This window comes from Carassius carassius, chromosome 42 (genome assembly GCF_963082965.1).
Source record: "Carassius carassius chromosome 42, fCarCar2.1, whole genome shotgun sequence".
Lineage (NCBI taxonomy): Eukaryota > Metazoa > Chordata > Actinopteri > Cypriniformes > Cyprinidae > Carassius > Carassius carassius.
Genome location: NC_081796.1, coordinates 1919248 through 1941019, shown reverse-complemented (window position 1 = coordinate 1941019; position 21772 = coordinate 1919248). Strand labels below are relative to the sequence as shown.

At 40.4% G+C, this 21772-nt stretch overlaps 1 protein-coding gene across 4 annotated transcripts in view; it reads left to right on the top strand.

Moving 5' to 3' along the window:
* Positions 1–3062: 3062 nt before the first annotated feature.
* nrp1a (neuropilin 1a) overlaps positions 3063–21772 on the top strand; it is a 59987-nt gene continuing 41277 nt past the window's right edge. For all 4 annotated transcript variants that reach the window (XM_059535572.1, XM_059535571.1, XM_059535570.1 and 1 more), the window contains exons 1-2: positions 3063–3564; positions 5400–5574. In XM_059535572.1, the coding sequence (XP_059391555.1) occupies positions 3498–3564; positions 5400–5574 (242 nt within the window). In that variant the 5' untranslated portion in view covers positions 3063–3497. The remainder of the gene's footprint in view (positions 3565–5399; positions 5575–21772) is intronic.

Below are 21772 nucleotides of genomic sequence, written 5' to 3'. Positions count from 1 at the left end.
GGTGCGACCACGGAGACCATAACATCTGAATATTAATTTATATAGCTTAAGTCAACATTGAAAATAAGGGAAATTTCTCGGGTTACTCATCCAAAATACGGGAAATTTCAACATTCATCTTTCTGTTGCTATCCCTCTGCTGACATAAAAAAGTCGTACTACAAGACTGCTGCATTAACTAACGTTAAGCGATTTGTGAAGCTAGGTCTAACGTGACTTTAGTTACAGATTGGCGTGAAATCGTGCTCTCACAACAACCACGCTATCTTAAAAAGCCCAACATCACGCTAAGGTTGCTTTCAAGTAAGCAAAACGATGCTTTGAAAACATCTGTTTCGCTGGAAGGGCAATGAGTAGCAACAGGACAACAGCACAGAGACTTGACAGGTCTGATGGAGGGGCTAACGGGATATTTTACAGGAAAATACTAAAACGGGAAGACAGCGGGAAAAGAGCTCAAATACGTGAGAACCCCAGAAAAAACGGGAGGGTTGACAGCTACTAACTACACTTTTGAAACACATTGTTAAAAGTCCATGTGTGAATGGTTGTTAGCACTAACGGTTACTAAACTAGCAGCTAGGTGGAGCGCTGTTAACCGTTAATAGTGCCGATTTTGTCCACATACCGGTCCCTGGCATTCCTAGCGTATCCCTATAAATCCCACAACCTTTTCGCGATTTTAACATCTTTTTTTTTTCTCCCAACTCTGCTTTTCTCGTTCAACTTGCTGTATGTTTACATTCGCGAGGCTAGCAACATGGCCGCCACGTCCCAGAATGCAACTCGGCGCCCAAGCCCTATTGTAGAAATGAATTCAATTATAAAGTAGGAAAGAGTGTGGATTGTTGGAACACTATCAGACTAAACAACTGTAAATAGGCTATGGGGTAAAATCACTATCCTACATGTCTGCCACGATCCTTGTAGCTTCTGTAACAACTGACTGTAAAATAAAGAATTTACAAAACAAAACACTGAAGTAAAACCATGTCATATTAACTTTAACTGGGATGTTTAGAGGTTTGTTACTGATCCAAGGTCTACCTTCTCTAACCAGCTCCTCAGTTTTGGTCATAATAGGTCAGTTTATAAATGATGATAAAACGACCAGCAAAGTCTAGATAGGAAACATGGAAAATCAACTACAATCAGCTGCATGTGAACCTCTTGTTCCAAGTAGGCAGGAAATATCCAAATGTTGTATGTTTTATGATTTATTACAGGTGTCCCACGTTACATGTTCAGCTGAAGTGAGATGGCAAGTTTTAAACAGCAGCCTACAGACCTTTTGTAATCCAATAATCATTTGAAAAGCACCATAAATCATTTGTAGGATGGTTCTTCCATCATGTGCTCGCTCAGAATCACGAAGAACCCTGAGACGATTATTAATGACGGTTACATTTGATTATCTTCAGAGACGGGCAATCGGTCATAACACCTCTTTGACCCACTTTAACGGAAGGTCCACTTTTGCTAGAGGTTCAGATAGGCATGCAATATCATCCGAGACAAAATGCAGTTTAGTATGAACTGCAAGCTTTGTTGAGAATAAGTTTCGATATGATCTGCAAACGATTGCGACTAAGATGTATTTAAATTCTAAATATTTTTCAAGAAAGATTAATTCAGTGTGCTCAGATTCTGTGAAGAGGAGAGTGTGGATGTGTAGGCGGCTTTCCGGGGAACAGTGCGTGCATGAGGCACTCTAGATGGACTCTCGCGGAACCCGTGGCGCGCAGCGGAGCGCAGGAGTCAGGACTTCCTCAAAAATGAAGCGCGCTTTCAGCCTTTTCCCCGACCTTTCTGAATGAGTGCACGAGACAGCAGCCCACGTTCACTGGAAGACTTCAGCCTGACTCTGTAGGCTGCGACAGCTGTCTGTGATTCCTGGCTGGTTGCTGCACAGAGCCAAATGAAGGATAGATAGTAGCTACACGCGGAGTTGGAAAGGACTGACTCTTATTCGGAGAGGGAGACGCGATCGGCTCCGGAGCTGATGTTTATGGGTCTGAGGAGACTGTATCGCGGCACAACACGGATTTTCTCGTACTTCACGGAACGTTAACGGATTTGACAGGTTGTAGGCAAGTGCTGACTGTTTGTCTAAGCGGAAAGGATTCGGGTGAAGTGACAAACATATTCCGTTTAGAATAAGGACACCGTCGTGCACGGAAGCGAAATCAATGCGACTGTGCACTTTATCTGCTTCGTAACGCGCAAGTCCCCTCGCTCAACGCTCCTGTTTGTATTTATGGATGAAACGCGCGTTTTGAGGCACCATGCAGTGTAACGAGACTTGGTTGCAACATATTTCAGTGTGATAAACCCTTAAAGGAAAACGCAGGTTGCCCCAATATGCACATATTTCCATATTTGTATAATTCATCCTCCTGTTGGTCAGAACTGTGTAATATTGAACAAAGTTCTGGATTAAATTATAATAACTATAATAATAATAATAATACGTCTTGCGCTGGTAGTGACTATAATGTTCGTTCGTTTCGTCTTTAATTTTGTGTTTGGATGTGTACAAATACGCAAAGACATAAAATATGGAGAAAATACATAGGCCTACTAAAATAATATAAATTAGATACGATTCAAATAAGAAACGATGTCGATAAAATAAATGGCAGATTACTTTTACTCCTTATTTGAGACGGTTTCCGTATAGCTATAAAATCTAGTGGCTTTTGCGCTTTTCTCATTTTGAGAGCTAAACGTCGCTGGTGTTATTCTATTGACTCTAGTTAGTTATTTTGGTCAACGAGTTTAATTGTCGCTTGATATAAAGGACAGCAGCCGTGTCACCCTCCACGGCGCGCGACTGCGAGGGCTGGAGTGTCTCACAGAGGTCTCTGGGCTCTTATATACGAGAGGTTGGGCTCCGTATAGGTCGGGCTTTGCATATGTGTAATCAAACCAATGAGAAAGCCCTGCGCGTCTGGCACACGGCAGAGCAACACACTCTGGGAAGAAGGGAAGCGTAATTTAGGGGGTGTATCCCTTGTTTAAGACGCTGTTATGGCAAAGCCAATCGCCAGATGTTTGTGCTCCTCACTCAGATTTTGAGACTAAGCAGAACTCCGGGTTACTACGCGCAGGCTGATTCGCGTCTCCAAGCCACTTTTAGCCAAAGTCTAGCTACACGCGATCTCTCTCTCACACTTTACGCACAGGATTACGCACGTCTGCTCATCTATTTCGCGGAGCTGCAACGTCTTTTCTGTCATTCTGAAGGAAATGGCCAAGGAGAGAGGAGCGCGGCTGGGAGAGCGCAGAGGAAACCAGAGCTGAATGGCAGGATGCAAGCGACCTGAAGACGCACAAAACCCCGCATTTCAGCAGCGCTCAGACCCTTTTACGCCTTCTTTTGGTTTCCTTCCCTGCGAACGAGAGGAATTACCCCTGTTCAACCATTTACGGATTTTCTTTTTTCTTCATTGTTCAAATTTTGAATATTTTCACACGCAGAACTCAAGGAATCGAGGATGCATTGTGGATTAGTGTTGATCCTCTTCACGGGAATCTTTCTCATCGTCAGTGCTTTCAAAAACGGTGAGTGTCAACAGAAACTTAGTCACCGGAGTGTTTAAATGACTTTTTCTTGGGATTAAATGGGGAAAGGGGTTGCCTCTTAAGACTGGTCACCTGCTCTCACCTGCTTCTGTTTCTGACACTGGATAGCATGTCAAATCATTTCATCCAGTTACTCCCGCTGTACTACAAAAGCAAATGTGTTCGCAGGATAAGATGTATTTTATAATCATTTAAATTACTAATATTATTGTTTGCAAAAAGGTGAATATTTATAAAATGTCTTATTATTTTACATTATATTATTCATTTAGGCTACATTATTTATTACCATGAAATATTTAGGCTTATTACCTTATATTTCTTAAAAGATGAAAGTGACGAGTGCTTTCAAATTTTACAAAATGTAATGAAACACGTTTCCGTGTATATACTGTATTCATATTTGAAAATAACTTAACTACGAATAAGATGATTGTTAAGTTATATCATTCTATTAAGTTTATTAATAACTTTTTTTTCTAAGTGCTACCTAAAGTTTTCTGTTCGCCTAATAACTTAAAAGTGTTGTGTCACTGACCCTGATCTCGGCCAAATATGGGAAACTTCATTATAACATTATTCCAGAGAATCTGATGCCTGATTATAACTGTATTACTGGTCTGATATTACGGACTGGAATTATAAATAATAATTTTGCCCAATTAGTCGTGAATAAGTTTAGTTAAATATTAGTATAACTAACTATAGTTATAAACTTTTGGGAAATGTATTATTGATTGGGCCATTTTGGATATTTTATTGTAATAAGTCATGTATTTTCCAGTCCAGTATTTCCAGTGTTTTGCTAAAGTCACACAATGTGTGTCACGCCTGTCTGGAATGAAGTCTAGAAGGATCCAGGTGAAATTTCCTGGGCTCACTTGCATGTGTTTTTTGTCTCTTTAGTCACTTAATATGTAGATAATCGTGTGTATATTGTAGGCTACATTCTTGAATTAAATTAATGATTAAAAATAACAAATTCTGAGCGTTTAAGAGTGATTATATGGTCATAATTCACTCTCAGCAATATTAACCTCAACACAAAAAACTCAAAAAAGTAATTTACAGGTATTTTCTATGATTCTTTTGAATGCATTGAACTTTTCTAGACCGCATTTAAACATCAAATGATTCTGTTTGCTTGAGAAAATTCTTGACACTTAAATATCTTGAGTTGTTTTTTTATAATTGCATATATTTTATTCAGGCAGTCTTACACTGAATCAGTCATATTTTCTGTGTTTATGTTTTTTAAATAAAAGTGAGTGTAGATGTGTAAACATGTCCGTTAGACCCTGAGCCATGTGGTGCTCCAAAAGTTTGTTTGTTGTAGATATTATTAAAATTCAGTGTTGATCAGCTGTAGAGTGGTTGAAAGAACAAATAAATAAAATATGAGAGAGACAAAGGTCATGCTTCCCTCCCACATAATGACATTAAATGTAGGCGAAAATATCAAGCCTTCATTTAGTGCTTAGAAATAGGTCAAGAAATGACTAGAGGAGCTTTTCTCTATTTTAGTAAATGTTTGGAGAGAAATGGCATAGTCATTCTTATGTCAAACTACAGTAGTGCTGCTGTATTAGGTGTAATAATAAACCATTAAGACAGTGTCACATTGAACATGGAATGTGTTTGCAGCATGGAAACAGTTTTTATTTTCACTATCTATACAGTAGTTGTGAGTTGTTGGTTGGTGAAACTCAGATGGTGCGACTGGTTGATCAGAATGATCTTTCTGATAAACCTGGTTCAGCTATGTTGGTGCCCAGAATTTCAGTATGAATGATATGTATTTTCTTTTCTTTCAGACAAATGTGGGGACAATATCAGAATCAGTAGTGCAAATTACCTCACTTCACCCGGTTACCCGGTGTCTTACTACCCGTCTCAGAAATGCACATGGGTGATTACAGCTCCAGGACCGAACCAGAGGATTTTGATCAACTTCAACCCACACTTTGACCTGGAAGACAGAGAGTGCAAGTAAGTGTTCAGTGTGCACTATTAGGTGTGGAGGTGCGCCACCTGCTGGTGCTGCTTGAGTGTGTGCAAGGCCTTCAGCTGGTGTGGAGCAGACACCATCATGTGTGCTTGGCTTCTTTTAGTGCTGATTTCATTTAGAATTTCTAAAAATATGTTTGATGTGTCTGTAAATGTGTGAAAAAAATAACACTTGTATGTGTTGGAGTTTCCCCTACACATTGTGCTGGCAGATGCCAAAAGGTGAAACAATAAGGTATTGACAGCTAGTTTTGTATTTTAACATCATGATTCAACAGTTGACACGTGGTTTGGTTGGTGCAGCTTGTTTCCAGTCCTCTCTCTCTCCTCTCTTTCTCCTTCTCATTCCGTCTGTTTCCTTTGTTTGTGCTGGCGGGTCTGAGGGACGTCATTGTACTGTCAGAGTGTGGCTGACTCTGTTACTGTATCCCCTCCACCCAGATAGTCTTCCGCCTGGAGTTCTTTGTGTTCGCTGAATGCCTTGTATTAATGGCACTGTTTATCAGGATCTTTACCTTTTTATTGCACTGTAAACCTACAGAGATTTACAGCCCCAGATGACCCCGTGCTGTCTGCTCATAGGGGGTCCATCTCTTCTGAGAGTTCAGGTTTCGCTGCCCAGAAACGACCAGACACACACACACACACACACACAAATCTCCAACCAGGGGATACTTGGAGCGAATGGAGCATGGATAGATACATGGTGAGGACATAATGAGCCCTCCTAATGAAATTATCCAGCAATGGTTTGTCTGTGTTTGAACAAGCCAAGCTAAAGAATTGCAAGTTTAGCTCATGAGGAAGTCAGAGGATATAAATGAGTTTAATGTGAGATCTTGAAAGTGTACTGGGAACTGTTTAGGATTGGAAAACACTTCATAATTGCAATTTGAGATTGCTTTTAATTTTCTCCAGTTTTTTGGACAAACTGGATACTAGCCATTTTTTTCATGATTCACTAATGCTCTTTAATCCAAATATCTTAAAAATCGATTAAAATATAACAGCTTGTTCCACCCTTGAAACAACTTTTTCTGTTTTGGCTTCCTCTTATTTCCAGCCCCTCCCATCCAACTACCTAATTAACTATATAAGTGAATTGTGAATGTCGTTTTGTGTTTTCGTTTTGTCATTTTATGCCTTCATCTGTAACTCCAAAATGCTTTTTTTATCATATGGTTTTGCATCATGACTTTGCATGTGGTTCATAAAACAGCAGTACAAGTTACGTTAAGTGCTAACTTGAAGACACACTCATGCAGCTTCAGGGCTGTCTTCCCCTCCCTAAAACATGCTGTGGTTGTATTTCCCCCTCCAAGGCAGCATGTGTCATTCACTAGCATTCAGTGCAACTCTATAATCTCCCCACTTAAATCTATCATTTTAAATTGCTGTGGAGAACAGCCATTCAAACAAATTTAAAGTTGTTCAGTAATTTTGGTCGTGATAGGCTGAAAGTTATGAGCGACAGAGATTGACACCCCACCACCACCACCTCAATTGCTAATTCAATTCGGAGACCAGATAGACATCTGTTTGGTGGATATGGTTTCTGCAGAATAGGGGGTGTTTTTTTTGTTTTTGACTCCCAGAGTCAGCTGGACACACATTAAGGGCCTCTTGCATAATGGAAACTGTTGATGGCCGAAATGGCTTCTTTATCAGATGGACTGCCGAGCGAGGGAAGCTACAACACACGCTTCAGTGCACCGCTAGCAATCTAATTAGCAACAAATGGAGCGCACATGCTCTGCATAACATGTCCGTTATCAACAAAGCAAACAAGAAATGCTTCGTGTCCACTTGTGAAAAGAAACAGCTGCCAGATCAGAGTCAACACTGGGTGTTGCACACGCCTGATGATCTCTGGCATGTTTTGTTTCTGACCGGAACAAATGGACAGATTGAGAGAGGTTTTTTTATTTACTTTTGATTTGAATATTTAGATAAATATAATTGACTATTTTTAATATTTGAATATATTTATTTTCTGTTTTGATAAAATGACCTGGATGGACTGCAAGTTCATTTTTTTAAAAATGGGAGGACAACATTGTAGATTGTCACACTGGTGTATTTAATGTTGTTAAAGCAGATGGACTTCAGTGAGGTCATAGTGTGTGTGTGTGTGTGTGTGTGTGAACTGTGTTGTGTCAGAGGCCTCCCTCTCCTGATAACACATTCCTCTGACAGCACTATGAATCATTGATGCGCCCCAATCCGCTGACCAAACAAAAACGTCAAACATTTCCTCCCGATTGTTACATTCCTGTCTTAAAGTGGTGAAGGGATGCATTGGATGGAGGAATTGTTGAAACGTGGCAAAGGACAGAGTGTAGCTTTGCTCTCAAAAGAGATCAGCTTTACTGCTTGAAGCAGTATTCTTTGTACCTAGTCAGAGAATGCACAATAATGGCCGGTCTGTTTGGATTTGTGCATGTGTTTGCTCTTGTAAATAGTCAAGATGGCATTCAGAGAATGCTTGCTCAAGATTGGTCCCAAAGGAGGCCAGTAGAAGGCCCTTGGCTAACCCTAAGTCTGAAAGCACAGCTTTACAGTGACCAACCTTCAGCGCCGCCCTGCTGGGTCAGCCCACAAAGTGCCAAATGCCCTGCAGAGAGAGCAAATACAGTCTTTGCTGGCCAAACAAACCACACATCCTGTATCTGTGCTGCTTGGAGACTGGGACAAAGCTGATTAGTCATGGAGACTCTAACAGTAGATGCCTTTGATTTAGTTCATAAAGAAGATTTAGGTTTAATTCATATACAGTAGATACACGCTCAATGGCTCTGCTACCATTCAGTTGCTCGGATGCCCTGCTGTTGATTTGAAATAATGTTGTGGCTGAGAAACCGAGGACAAGAAGAGAAAGGGTAAAATAGTAGATCTCACAAGTGTTTGAATATTAACATGACTCTTCCACTCAGGCAAGGTCTTGTTCCATTGTTTGCGTGGGCTCCACTGGAGCAGGGGCCCAGTGGGTCTCTTCTCCCCCAGTGAGAGCTTCCATAGCCAGGCTGGGAATGGCCATAACTCTCCCTGCTTCTTCCAGACACCTAACGCTGGCCCTCTCCACTCCTCCACAACGAGTAAACACAGAGAGAGCCGTATGGCATGAACATTCATCAGCGGTTGTCACGGAAGGGAAAACCAAAGAAGTATGGAATGCAACAGACCTCCTTTCATCCTCAACGATGAAGGTTTTTAAAGGCAGGGAATGCTTTGACCTCTGGGCAGTGGAGGAGGCTTGGGCTGACAGAGATTGTTTTAAATACTTATGGCCCCTGTTAGCAAACATAAGCATGGCGATCTATTCTCAGGGAGGGTCAGGGAAGCAATCGTAGGATCAAAACCAGCACTGGGCCATTAGTGAGCTGTTGATGAGAGGTAGAGAGTTGTGCCTGACTCTATGCTCCTAAAACAGGTGTACCACTCCTGTTTCATTTTACAAAGATGGCATTTTTTTCTCTTAACGGTTGATGTGCTTTGTGTCACCAAACAGACAGAAAGCAGACCCAAAGCAGGGACTTTTGCTACCGCACTGAGTAGTTCGCTTTGTTGGGAGGTTGTTTCTTGTCCCTAGACTGCTCCTAAATCATATTTGTTCTGGCTGTGTGCTGGATTCTGGGTACAGGGAAAGGAGGCAGCAGCTGTCATATGAAGCAAGAGAGAGGTGGTGTTACTAAAGCCAGTCCAGATGGAGAATGAGGCATAAACATTGAAAAACATACACAATAGTGCCCACATAGGCTAACGTTTACTGTTGACAACAGGAGATTTAAGAGATTTAAGTTTGTTTGAGAATTGTGACCAGATTAACATAGCAACGGTTTTAACCAATGGCATGAGTTTGGGGTGTGGCTATGTGTCTAGTCAACCAATTACATATTTTTGTAAAACCTGTTTGAAAACAGTTATTATTAGGCAATCTTATTGAAAAATGCCTTCTAAACATACAATTTAATCTAGAAGTAGGAACTTTATACCATTGTTTATGGAAATGTCCCCAAGTTCAACTTTTTTGGGAAAAATTTTGACTTTTTTGTCTCTGTTGTTAAAGCAAAATGTTCCTAAATGTCCTGAACTCTGTATACTAAATATTTTCCCTGTAAATTGCACTTTAACTAGCTCTGATAAGAAAATGTTGATATTCTGTTTATTACAAGCAAAACTTATAGTAGTTTGTCATTGGAAATACATAAAAAGCCCTGATTTTAAACAATGATTACAAGAATTGTCTCATTGCTTGGCTCTTAAAAAGATTACATATATTGTTAAGGGAATTCCTTAGTATGGATTCCCTTTATAGGATTTTAAAAAGAAGCTGATCCATATCTATTTTCTGTGTAACTTGGTTTAACATGCATCACCTCAGGATATTGATGTAGGCCTACCATTGTTTTGACATGTATGTGTATTGTATGTATATGTACATATATATGTGTTTTTATATTATTTTATTCTTATATTTTTTATGTTAAACGTTTCTACAAATCAATAAAGAGAGTCTTCTCGAGGAGATCTCAACAATGTTCAGATTATTGAGATACAAAATTCAGACTATGCTCAGATTTGAGATACAATCAGATTTTCAATGTGGATTTTTTCTCATCAAATTCATCCAGAAGCAAGTTATCTGAGCTATGTTATGCACATTCAGTTTATAGCTCTGAAATAATTGTTCTGCATTTTCCACAGTCATGCATTTTCCCACTCTTGGGCAAGCATTTCATCACCTCATTTTCTCCTTGGCCCTCTAACCCTCTCACATGACTCTGAGAAACTTGAGGTTGTAAAGTGGTCCGGCTAATGAGAAAGATTAAAGCGGTGTGTATATTCCTGCATGTGTGTGTCAGGGCAAGGGGTTTTCCGCTGCTAAAGAGCTTCACCTTGGCCCGTGTGTTGGAAGGACAGGCTGATTGAAAAGATCTCTCTCTCAGTGACATCTGCTGTCCTCCCTGCTGTTCTGTCACTGGCTTGATTCATGTCCTCCTCCTTCTCTTGCGCTCCGTCTCTCTCTCAGAAAGCCTAGGCACTTCGCCGCTCAGTGTGAGCTTATCAATGAGAGGAGGAGAGAGTGATGAAGTAGGGAAGTGGGGAGAAAAGGGAGAAAGTGTTAGAAAGTGAGGATATGGAGGAGGCAGAAGGATGGATAGGATGAAAAAAGTGAAAGATTGAAATAAAAACACTACAGGATGTGCGAGCTATAGTTGGATAAATGCAGCTTAGAAGCAGGAGTAAGCCAAATCATTTATGAACAAAGTAGCTGCGAACCTCCTCCCTTGTTGCAGTAAAGCACAGAAGCAAATCTCAAAATTCTCTCACTTACAAAAGAATGATGAAGTTTCTAAAGAGAATTTGGCAAAGGTCTCCCCAGATTTCCACACAGCACAGATTTCCCAGAATGGAAATTTCTGTATTCTGCGGTGAGCCGCTAAAGCTGAGAAAATCTTGCTCATTTCCATTTTGTTCCAGCTCAGATGTTCTTAAGTAGATCTTTACATGATTACAAGTTACATGATTAAAGAATGTGTTAATCTTACCACTGAATTAAGATTTGAAGATATTACTTTGTCATATAATAATAAAAATAAAAAAAGTAGGTAAGGAAATCTGTTGTCAAAGAAAAACCATTGTCGAACCCTTTTTTTAAGGTCATGTCAATTAGCTCTGAGGCCATACAGTGTGTGTGCTAGTGTATGCCAAAAAATTATAATGTGCATAAATGCATGGGCGTATACATTTTTGTCTAATAAAATGTAACCTTAAGTATGAAATATCATTTAGCAATAGCAATATGAAATATTACAGCACAGGAAAAGGATTAATCTACGGAAAGTAAAAGTTCTGCATGTCTGAACTGCTGCATTACACATGTAAAGATGCAGTGGAACAGAAATCCCTGAGTTTGTTTAGATGAAGCTCATTAGCAACAGGGCAATATGTTTCCATGCAGGGGCCCAAATATGGAATCCAAGAACTTACGAGAAACACAGAGAGAGAGTGAATGAGGGGAAATTACCACTGCTTAGGAACCAAGAGTTGAGGTTCTCAGCAAGATTGGTTAAAGATCTGATTTGAGACAACCTGGTTTTTTAAGATCCCCTAGAGAGAAGGGCCTAAGCTTTAATTGATGTGATCCTGTTGTAGAGCTAATGCACCATGTCTGCACATGCTGGCCTTGTTTAGTTTGCTGCCAGAGCCGCAAATGGCCCTTTATTTTTGATTGATGGGGCTCCTGCCCAGCTATGGTTCAGCCCACACCGCTCTGAGCTTAGGGGACCAGTTGGAGGGGGATTTAGGTTTGATAAGGTTCAGCTCCACTTGGGCCCCACGCTAAGGCAAATTTAGTTTTTCAGGTTCTGTTTCTGAAAATGTTGTGTTTTTTGATGTTGTTAGTTTAGGCTGTGAGATCTTGTTTTAAGAACTTAACTTTCATCTCATTGTATTTGTTTTGCTTTAGTTTGAGAGCAGCAGAAGGCAGTCCGTCTTCGTTTTCTCTGCGACAGTGCTGGTAGTGAGTTTGATGGCTGGAAAGAGACATGAATGGGGCAAAGGCTCTCTGATTGAGCTGAGGCAGTTCACACTCCGCTTGCCCGCCTCTTTTGTTTGCTTTTCTCTTGGTCTTGTCTTTCAGTAGGTTGGTGTTCATTTTAGGAGGTTTGTTTGTGTGTGAATGTGATATTTTTCTCACACTATAATTCGTACTTAAATAGAACATGTCCCAAAAGCTGCAAACTGACCTGTTTTTAAATCAACCCCTTGGTGGGATGTTTGTGGTCTTGTAATGTTTTAGCCTCGATGCCAGCTTAAGTCTGTCAGTCCCTCCTTTCCTATCCTCTCCTCCTGTTTCCAGCAGGTCCGCTGGTCATAGCATGTATACTGAGCTAATTATCTTTCACGAGGTCTCCAAGTTGGCAGTGGCAGTGTGGGTTTGTGAATGGAGAGGTCATTTTGCCCTCCAAACTTTGGCATCATCTTTGGCATTGGGACTTTGATCAAACTGTCGCACGACAAGACACCACACATATGCATGCACACACTTTGACACAAGCACATTTACCGGGCTACAGAAGAATGCACCAGAATTGCAATGGAAAGAAAACAACACACCACCTGGCTGTCTCAGTGTGTGCCCTCTAAAGTGTGTAATTCCAGGAACTTGCATTCCATTTGAAGATAACTGAAAGGAATGATATAATGTGAAAATGCGCGTGATAATCAATAAGGACACAGAAAGAGTAAGGAAACTAGTCAAATGGCAAGATGTTGAAACAAATGTCAGACAATTGGCAAAGAATATATAAATTTTTGTTGTTGTCCTGATTCCTCTTATGTAATATAAAAAATGAGCATTTGAAGGTTGTGTGTGTTTCCCAATTCCTCATGTCACTTTTGACCATGACATTGTTCCCATGCCATGAGAAATGATGCAGACTTTGTCAAAGGCTGCACTTTGTATCCATTCCCTGCCCCCATCTGGCATCATCACTGTACAAGCCTGGATGAGGAGGAAGGCAAGGAGGTGAAGGAGAGGAGGGGGTGGGGCAAGACTTGCAAGGAAAGCAAGTTAATTGAATTACTCACAGTGCAGTTATAAGCAAAGTTTCATCTGGAAGAAAGAAATAACTGGACAAGTGACATTTGGGGGAACTCCAAGTGTCCCAGTACGTAGACCTGGGGGATTCTCATCCATAAGCCTGTAGTTCATTCTTTCTCAGTCTTTCTCTTTCTGTCTACCTCTTTCATGAACACCACCCACTGGTTTACCTCTAGTTGACCTCCCTAATGTTTCTGTTAATTACTAACTAGAGAGCACATATTAGATTGCAGTATACATTTTGGCCAGATAGTATAGTAATGGTTGTTTTCTTTACACAAACTCATTGTTTCATACTGTACGAGAACAGTCATCATTTGTGCTTGATTTTAACCCTACTCTGAAAGTCACTAGGTCATATTCATGTCATCAGTTTATGGCAATGCCGAAAATGTATTTATGGGTTATTTTATTAAATATTGGATTTATATATACATCTATAACAATTGTCTGTTCTTGACCTTTTTTGCTGTTGGACTAGTGACATGGGTCAGACATTCTAGCTCGTGGGATCTTGTTATATATCTCAGAATAATTAGTATTGTAATTAGCATAGCAAAATGTATTACCTTAAAGCTGACCCTGATTCTCTTTGCACATAATAGGAATAAATTTTGTCCTCATTAGAGGAGGCTCATGTCACCTTCTACCACTGCAGAATCAGCGGCAGCCCAAAGGTGGGAGACACTGGTTGAAAATTGCTGGGGGGGGGGGGTATTTTTAATAGAGGGAAGTGCTCATGTGCCCCTGACCCCCACCAGCTACCTCCCTCCACCTCAAACTCAATCCATGTCCTTTACTATATCTTGACTTTTCATCTTCTTGACCATGGACCCATCTCGAGAGGGCTGGGGCTACTCTGGCTCAGTAATAATACCCCCTATCAGATGTCAAGGTGGGACAAATGCTGGCTGTTCTCTTAGTAATGGCCAGTGAAATGGGCTCCTGACAGAGACTGAATAAAGACCTGTGTCCCTTGTACACCACATATTGCAATTTCTTTTTCCATTGTCCTGTTCTTGTACAAAAGTGGATTTTTGTTCACTCTTTCTCTCCTATGTACAACGACTGTGACTACTGATATTATTTAAATTGCATTTTTAGCTTAATTCCATGAAGGCCTAAATATAATCACACAGCACTGGTTCTCAAAACATTTGAACATCAACACATGACATCAAGTGGCGACCTAATTTAAGTACTGCCTTAGAATTCATCTAACTGTATGCTTATACATTTTGCACATTTTGTAAAATTCTGCAGTTAACTTTCAACATCGTTTAGCTGTAGCCAAGTTAATAATGTATTCTTCCTAAATTGCAGCAGGTTTGCAGCAGCTTCCTCCACCATGTCATTACTACACTGAGGTTAAATCTCTGAGGTAAAGTTAAGCCAATTTAATGCAGTTCCTCATCATATCCTGTCAGTGGATGATACACAGATATCCATCCTGCCCTGCTGGTTGAAGACAGAAATTCCTCAAGCTCCTTCAGCTGTGTTTATATTGGATCATTTGGGAATTGTACATTAGCAAAGAAGTGTGGCACTCTGATGTAGCCTAACTGAGCTCTGTGCAGTGGCTCGCTTAGTGTATGTGTTTGGCTTAATCAGTAAATGCATATTTGCCATTTTGCCCCCCTGGGCAGAACTCTAAATAATTGCTCTTGCTCCTTCCTCCAACGAGGACAGGATGTTAGATTCTAAATGAGGGCATTTTAGGATCTAATATGCCTTCTGTGATTCTTTGAATACTAAACCATAAAGCTTTCTGTTTTCCAGCAAAACTGCTTAAATGGATTATGACAGATGATGGAACAAGGGGAAACAGAATTGTTTGTGGACATTCACTATTGTATAGGATAATTAATAATGTAGTGGTAGCACAGTGGCCTCTTTGTCTTGTGGCCCTCTCTTTTATTTTGTGGCAAAAATGAATGGATTTGGAAAAGGAAGGACAAGTGCTTGTCTCAAAGGTGTAAACAAGAAAAAAAATGGAAAGCTTGCTAACAATTTTTCAAATGTGATTGCACATTTCAAAACTTTTCCAGAGCATTCTTGTATTTTATGGTATACTTTCTCAGCCTTTACTTCTACTTCTTTTATCTGGTTATTTGCCTATTATTAAAGACTGTAGCGAAACTGCTAGTAGTACAGTATCCAATAATCAAAATTCTCAAAATCCTCAAAATACTGGAATTCATTAATGTGATTGTTGGGAATCCGTGTCTCTCCGAACTGCCTAATTAGCAGTGCTAATGAATGCGGACACGCTTAATCCATCAATGTTATTCATAATTGCCATTTATGATAGCGTGTTGCATGGTCTCCTGCACCGCACCCATTCAAAATTGATTAGCATCTTAAAATAAGTCTCATAGATTAAGCTTGATGCTTTAGACCTCTCTGCGATTGTGGCCACTGGGGATGGGATGGAGTAATTTACTCTCACAGAATTGAAGAGTATTGAACCACTTGACATGTCCACACCCTTCATCAGCCCTACACCACATGTGCTCTGTACCACCCATTATGAAATGGTGCTATTCTAATCACTTGGGTTTAGGGATGAAGGATGAAGAGTGGATGTTTGGATAGACACATCTGTCACTGAGGAATATGTATTCTTCTCACCTGTTTTTAATTTTCTATTAATTCTGATGTTGGCAAGAATTTGGGAACAGTTCAGGAGACAAAGTCTATTTAAGGCCAACAGCACAAATGCATTTTGTAAATGTACTTTCACCCTCAAGTCTCACTTTTTCTTTGTGTAAATATTATTTTGGCTGCTCATAGAACCTATTTCAACCAGCCATTTCAAAAGATACATTATAGTAAAAAAATAAACAAAAGCACTACTAAGCCGTTACTCAGTTATCATAAAACTCAGGGCTAACTTCTTAGCCATAGCCTCAAGTCATGGTCCCTCCCTCTACACGCTGCAACAGTCACATGTAAGCTAATAACTCCATCAGGGAGTGTTTTCATTCTCTGTACTGTTGCAACAGACTCTGGTCCCAACCCCAGCTCCTTTTTTTTTTGGTCTGTCTCACCAACATTTCGAGTGACAGCAATGAGGTTATTATCGTTCCAAAGGCAGCTAGCAGCTGCAGGAGCCCATTACAGTTGGCTTGGTTAACGCTTGTCACATACTATGGAGAACGGTAGACAGTTATGGTGAGCGAGCTGCTACTTTCTCCACCTAAAGGCTTGAGGTGTTAAAATAGAAAAAGAATAAATCCAGCTTCCTGCATCGAAATGTTAACCTCGTTCAGTTTGGTGGTGTTTTTTTGCACATGATGAACTGTTTAAGGCTTTACTTGTTTATCTTTCTTGAGGACAATGATGACTTGAATATTCTCTCATCCATCTCAAAGGAAGAGATGAGAAAAGAGTGATTGTTTTGAAAAGGGCACATTGAACCTAATCTTTCCCTATGGTGATGGATAAAGTGTTCTGCTCTATTGTAGATCATGCTGGAGATTGGCGTCATCTCTGTCATATTTTGTTACTGTGAATGCTTACGGGGGGTGTAGGTAACAGTGTGTTCTGGCTAGTAACAGACACTATACATTCCAGAATCTATGATAAATTGTTATTGTGGTTGATTGTTTTAACCCAAGGCGTGCAAGTAAGGACTACCTTTCTGAACGTTCTGGATTGTGTAGCCATTACTATCCCTGCGAACAGGGTTGTCTGTTAACATCACAAGGCAAAGGTCTCTGAGAATTAGATTCATCCTTTTTGTTTTAATTTCCCTTTTGGATTGGCAGGCTATTTTCATCACTATTATGGTTGAAAGTGTGTGTGTGTGTGTGTGTGTGTGTGTGTGTGTGTGTGTGTGTGTGTTTGTGGGCCCTTAGAGACTTCATGGAGGTTCACAATCCCTAACAACAGTCCAGTGGTATAGGCCAAAAGGTGGGGGGGGGGGGGTGCATTAAAAACAATCTGTCCGCTGTCTCTTCTGGGGTCATAAAATGAAGCAGGCGGAAACCTGGAGGAGCAAGGAGGTGGTTTAAGACCTGGGGCAGGTGGAGTGGTGTCTGGTCTGAGAAATTGGGATTCTATACTTGATGAGAATGCTTTACACCTCTTTTTGGCTTCAGGGTCCAAACTCCATTTTAAAATTGGTCCCTGCTGTTTTTTCTTGATTTGATTTTTAACAAACAGTTTCAGACCCCCCGCAAGTTCCCAAAGAAATGGATTAGCAAATACTGTTCTGCACAGCGCTCTGGGAAAAAGTCTTTCTCTGAATGCAAAATGGCCTCTGCAGTCAATCCCACAATGCCCTGCAGATGATTAGCAGGGCCAAGTTGGCACTGAGGATCCACTGAGCTTGTGGAATGGTATGAAACTGTGCGCAGCCTGTGCCGAGTAGTCTTTAAAAACAGAAATGAGAATGTGGCTAGAATGCTTAAAGACATTTTTTCATAAGCAGCACTGGCCTTGAGGTGACTACTGCAGTTCCATCTGCATCTTATTCTAATACCTCCCACTCCAGCTTTACAAGGTCCATCTGTGTTAGGGAACAAGTGCCGTGCCTGACTAAAAAATGTCAAAAACAAGATCTCTAAAGGTGCAGGAAGAAGAGGCCTGCCATTTTTCAAAGCTGCAGAAAAAAGGATGTCTTGGGAGAGTTTGTAGTACAGTATAATGTTAACTCCACTGGTTGTGCAACAGTGACTGTGATTCTGTGAAATCCGATAACACACCTTTGATACTCACGGCACCACTGAGGAGGAAACGACTTCTTAAACCCCCAAATCTTTGGCTGGATAACGCTTGAATCGTTTTTTCAAAGGTCTGGTCACGCTTGGCTTTACCTAGGTGGGATTTAAAGTAGAGAGAAAATCTGTGCTTGCGTGTGTGTGTGTCTCTAGGTGGAGGTATCATTCAGAAAACCATGAGAGCAGGGATAAATTACCAGCTGAAAGAGGAAGGAGAGAGCAGAACAGAAAGATCTCAACAAGACTGATGTTCTTGAGCTGGGATGCTGCTGTCAAAGACCTTACACATTACCACACCAAATTATCTTCACAAGCTGTATTCAGACCAGTCTCTGATTAGCTACAAAGTGCACTCCCTTTTTAAAAGAGTGAATTTGGTTAGGATATTCTGAATCAGTATACTTGTTGAAGCTGGAATAACATCCCTATCAATCGAATATAAGCCAAACCTTACCCTAGCAATAATCTACACCTAAAATCTAGGCCAAAAGAAGAAAGCATTAATTCCAGTCCTAATCTATCACAAACAAAGGCCCTGTCCCGAATGCCACCTTAAACCATTGCAGTACACTTTTATGTCCACACTTTTGTAAAATTTTACATTTAAGATAGGACCTAAAAATCTTGATTTTCTGGCATCAACAAGCAAAGTTGTGTCTATGTCTAAAACAACCTTCCTATGAACCAGTCTCAGATACTTCTTTTAGAGTCAGGGCTAGGGCCTTGAACAAGATTCTCACCAAACAATGATTTCTTTCTGGGTTTTAGTGATCAGGTATTTGAGGACTAAGGATGTTGCTCCAAGAACATGCTTAGACTTGAATGTCCAAACTGCACCAAAATGACATTGGTGTTCAGCATAACCATCACTATTAGAGCTGAAGATCTTTGCCCTAACCCGACGGGTTCGGTCGGGCTTAATTTATATCATCTTGAAAATGGATGCTGAGTAGGTGAAACGGAGGCTTGCCACTGGTGATTACGTTTTGGTTGCACCAGCAACTAAAGCAAAGTCTGAGTTGTGTAAAAGTTTTGACCGTGTTTATAATGAGAATAATGAGTGACATAATGACGCACCATCAGTGAGCACAGGAACGCGCTGAAGCCATCTACAGTGGATTCAATAATTTTCCTCCACAAAAACATGTAGGCTTAGCCTAATCTCTGTGAGTAAAGGTTTTTCAAATGATAACTAAATATTCATTGAGTCTTAAATGCATAAAGTAGACAGAGTAGCCTATATAGGATAATGTTGCCATTCATTCTTTTATTAAATGTCAGCTGCTAGTGGCGAAGCAAATCCAGCGGAGCCTTTTATCTTAATTTCTATTATTGCCAAATACCCATCTTAATTTAAAATTTATCTTAATTTGTTAAAAAGACTCATTTTTATTGGTGCGTTGGTCTATTTATAGGCTAAATGACCATATGCCTGTTTAGAGAGCTAAGATGTTACGATGTTACAGAGGACGTTTTTCATTTTTATTTCTTTATTCCAACTTCCAAGTGGCCTATAGTATACGTTAGTCACGAATACATTAAAACATTAAAACGCGTATAATTGACTCATTCTTGACAAAAGGCAAAATAGCTGTGTGTGTGTGCACATTTGAATAATGTCGGGCTGTAAACTGGTTCAGGCTTTTAAAAAGCTGTCAATCAAAATGTACTTGTTGGGCTCGGGCCGAAACCTGTCGGACTCGGGTCCTGTCGGGCCTAACTTTTATGACCCGATTACAGCTCTAATCACTATAAGCTTTTTGTTCTCTTCAACTTCTCCTCTAATCTCTCAGAGCATCATTTGACCTGACTTAAGTAAATCAAGCTCACCAGAATGCTAGGCAAGCCAGAATGATGACAGAAAGCAATAGAAGTCTTTGGGAGATGTCATGACTGCTTTTTATGGCCACTGTGGCGTAAATGCAGTGAGTTAAAAACGTAAGTGCATTGGCTGGATTCCTGTGTAAATGTACCATGATGAGGCTGAAGGTAGACTGAGGTCTCTTGCTCAGACTGATAAAGGAGAAAAGGAGAACAGAGCTTGTTTGCGTGGGTGCAGGAGTGCTGTTTCCACAGCTGGCCTTAAGAGGAAGAGGGCAGGGAATGAAAAACAGAACAATGTACAAAAAAATGGCACCAAGCACAAAACAGTAAACCCAAGCCAAAGAGAGTGAGATCATGGCTCTGCAAATATCACGTGAGCACCAAAGACTTGGACAAAGCTGTCTGAGAAGAGCAGTGGGTCTGTTTATGTGTTTGCACATGGGGTTGTTTAAATTATGTTGATATCTGTGTCACTTACAAATTACAATTTGTAAAAATCAAACAATAAAGCTCTTAGAAATGAATTAATAAATTAATTTCCAAGAGCTTTATTGTTCGATTGTTACATTTTTAATTTGTCAGTGACACAGATATCAACATAATAACCTTACAATAATAATGAGCTAACCTTACTTTTTCTAAAAGTTTTTTTTTCTTTCTATATAACATCATTCTTTCAGTATACACAAACGGTCATAAAGGTCTAGAAGGGTCCTCGGTTTTCCCTATTTTAGCATTTTCGCAAATTACTTTCTTCATTCACATATTTGCATGACAGTACAGTTGTGTGGCGTTTTTGCAGAGGGTGTAGACTTTCTTTACCTGTCAGTTTAAATGCGTTTAATGTGTTTTCAGTGTATATATAGCATTACAGCGGTGGCACTCTCTTCTGCTGTGACTGATGGAGTTCTAGGCCTCTTCCATCAGGCCATCCAAGCGGAGAGACACGGGTGAAGTCATCTCTACATTACTGGCCCCTCAGGGGAACCAAATTCAGAGAGCGGCACACTTCTCATATTCCGTCCCAACCTTTATATCACTGAATGCACAGTATGAGATGCGCCCCAGTTTTAACACCTCCCATAGCCCCCCTGGACACACTAACACACAGACACACATTCTGCTGTCTGCGATACCTCCATTAAATTTTCACACATTTCCTCCTGTAATGTGTGGCAGGTGGAATATACCATTTTCTTGAGCAGGGAGGTCTGCTGTTGCATATCCACGCTGTTACACAAATTTATATATATATAGCATTTCAGTACTCCTCTCAACATGAAATGAAATTATATTATGCACCAGCAAGATTTTGGTTTATGCATCCCTAATAAGCTTGGAGAAACCAAACTGCGATTCTTTGAAAAGAAATAGAATGTTCTACGCCCCATGATGCTTTGCTCTCCTTTCCTTCCATCGTTCATGTGGTTACAAGTGTCAGGGGTGATTAAACGCCATGGAAACAAGACCTTGCTGTCAATCATGTTCCATGCTGAGCTTACCCCCAAATGAAATTCACTATTATTATATCAGTATGCAGAGCGTATTTTCCAAACATCGGCTTTAGTTTTTCATCCTATCTCACTCGCTAGCTGAGACAGGACCTCCCACCCAATACCGTCTTGTATTACAGACACAATATTAGTACACGTATGTGTGTGCATGTGGGCTTTTTTGTGTGCACGTGCTGCCGTTTGTGCAACAGTGTTCCAAACTGTCGCCGACTCAATTATGTGGCAGCACAAGCCAATAGCTTTAGGGTCGAAATTCTATTTTGAGGAGAACTGGATCATCTCTGTCTGTGTGTGTGTGTGTGTGTGTGTGTGTGTGTGTGTGTGTGTGTGTGTGTGTGTGTGTGTGTGTGTGTGTGTGTGTGTGTGTGTGTGTGAGAGAGAGAGAGAGAGAGAGAGAAGGAGAGAGAGACCTGTTTTTTTTCTCTTACTGTACATACATACTGTTGGTCCACTCACATACTGTCAAACGGACATGTAAACAGGATCACAATCTTATGTCATCCATATGCAGC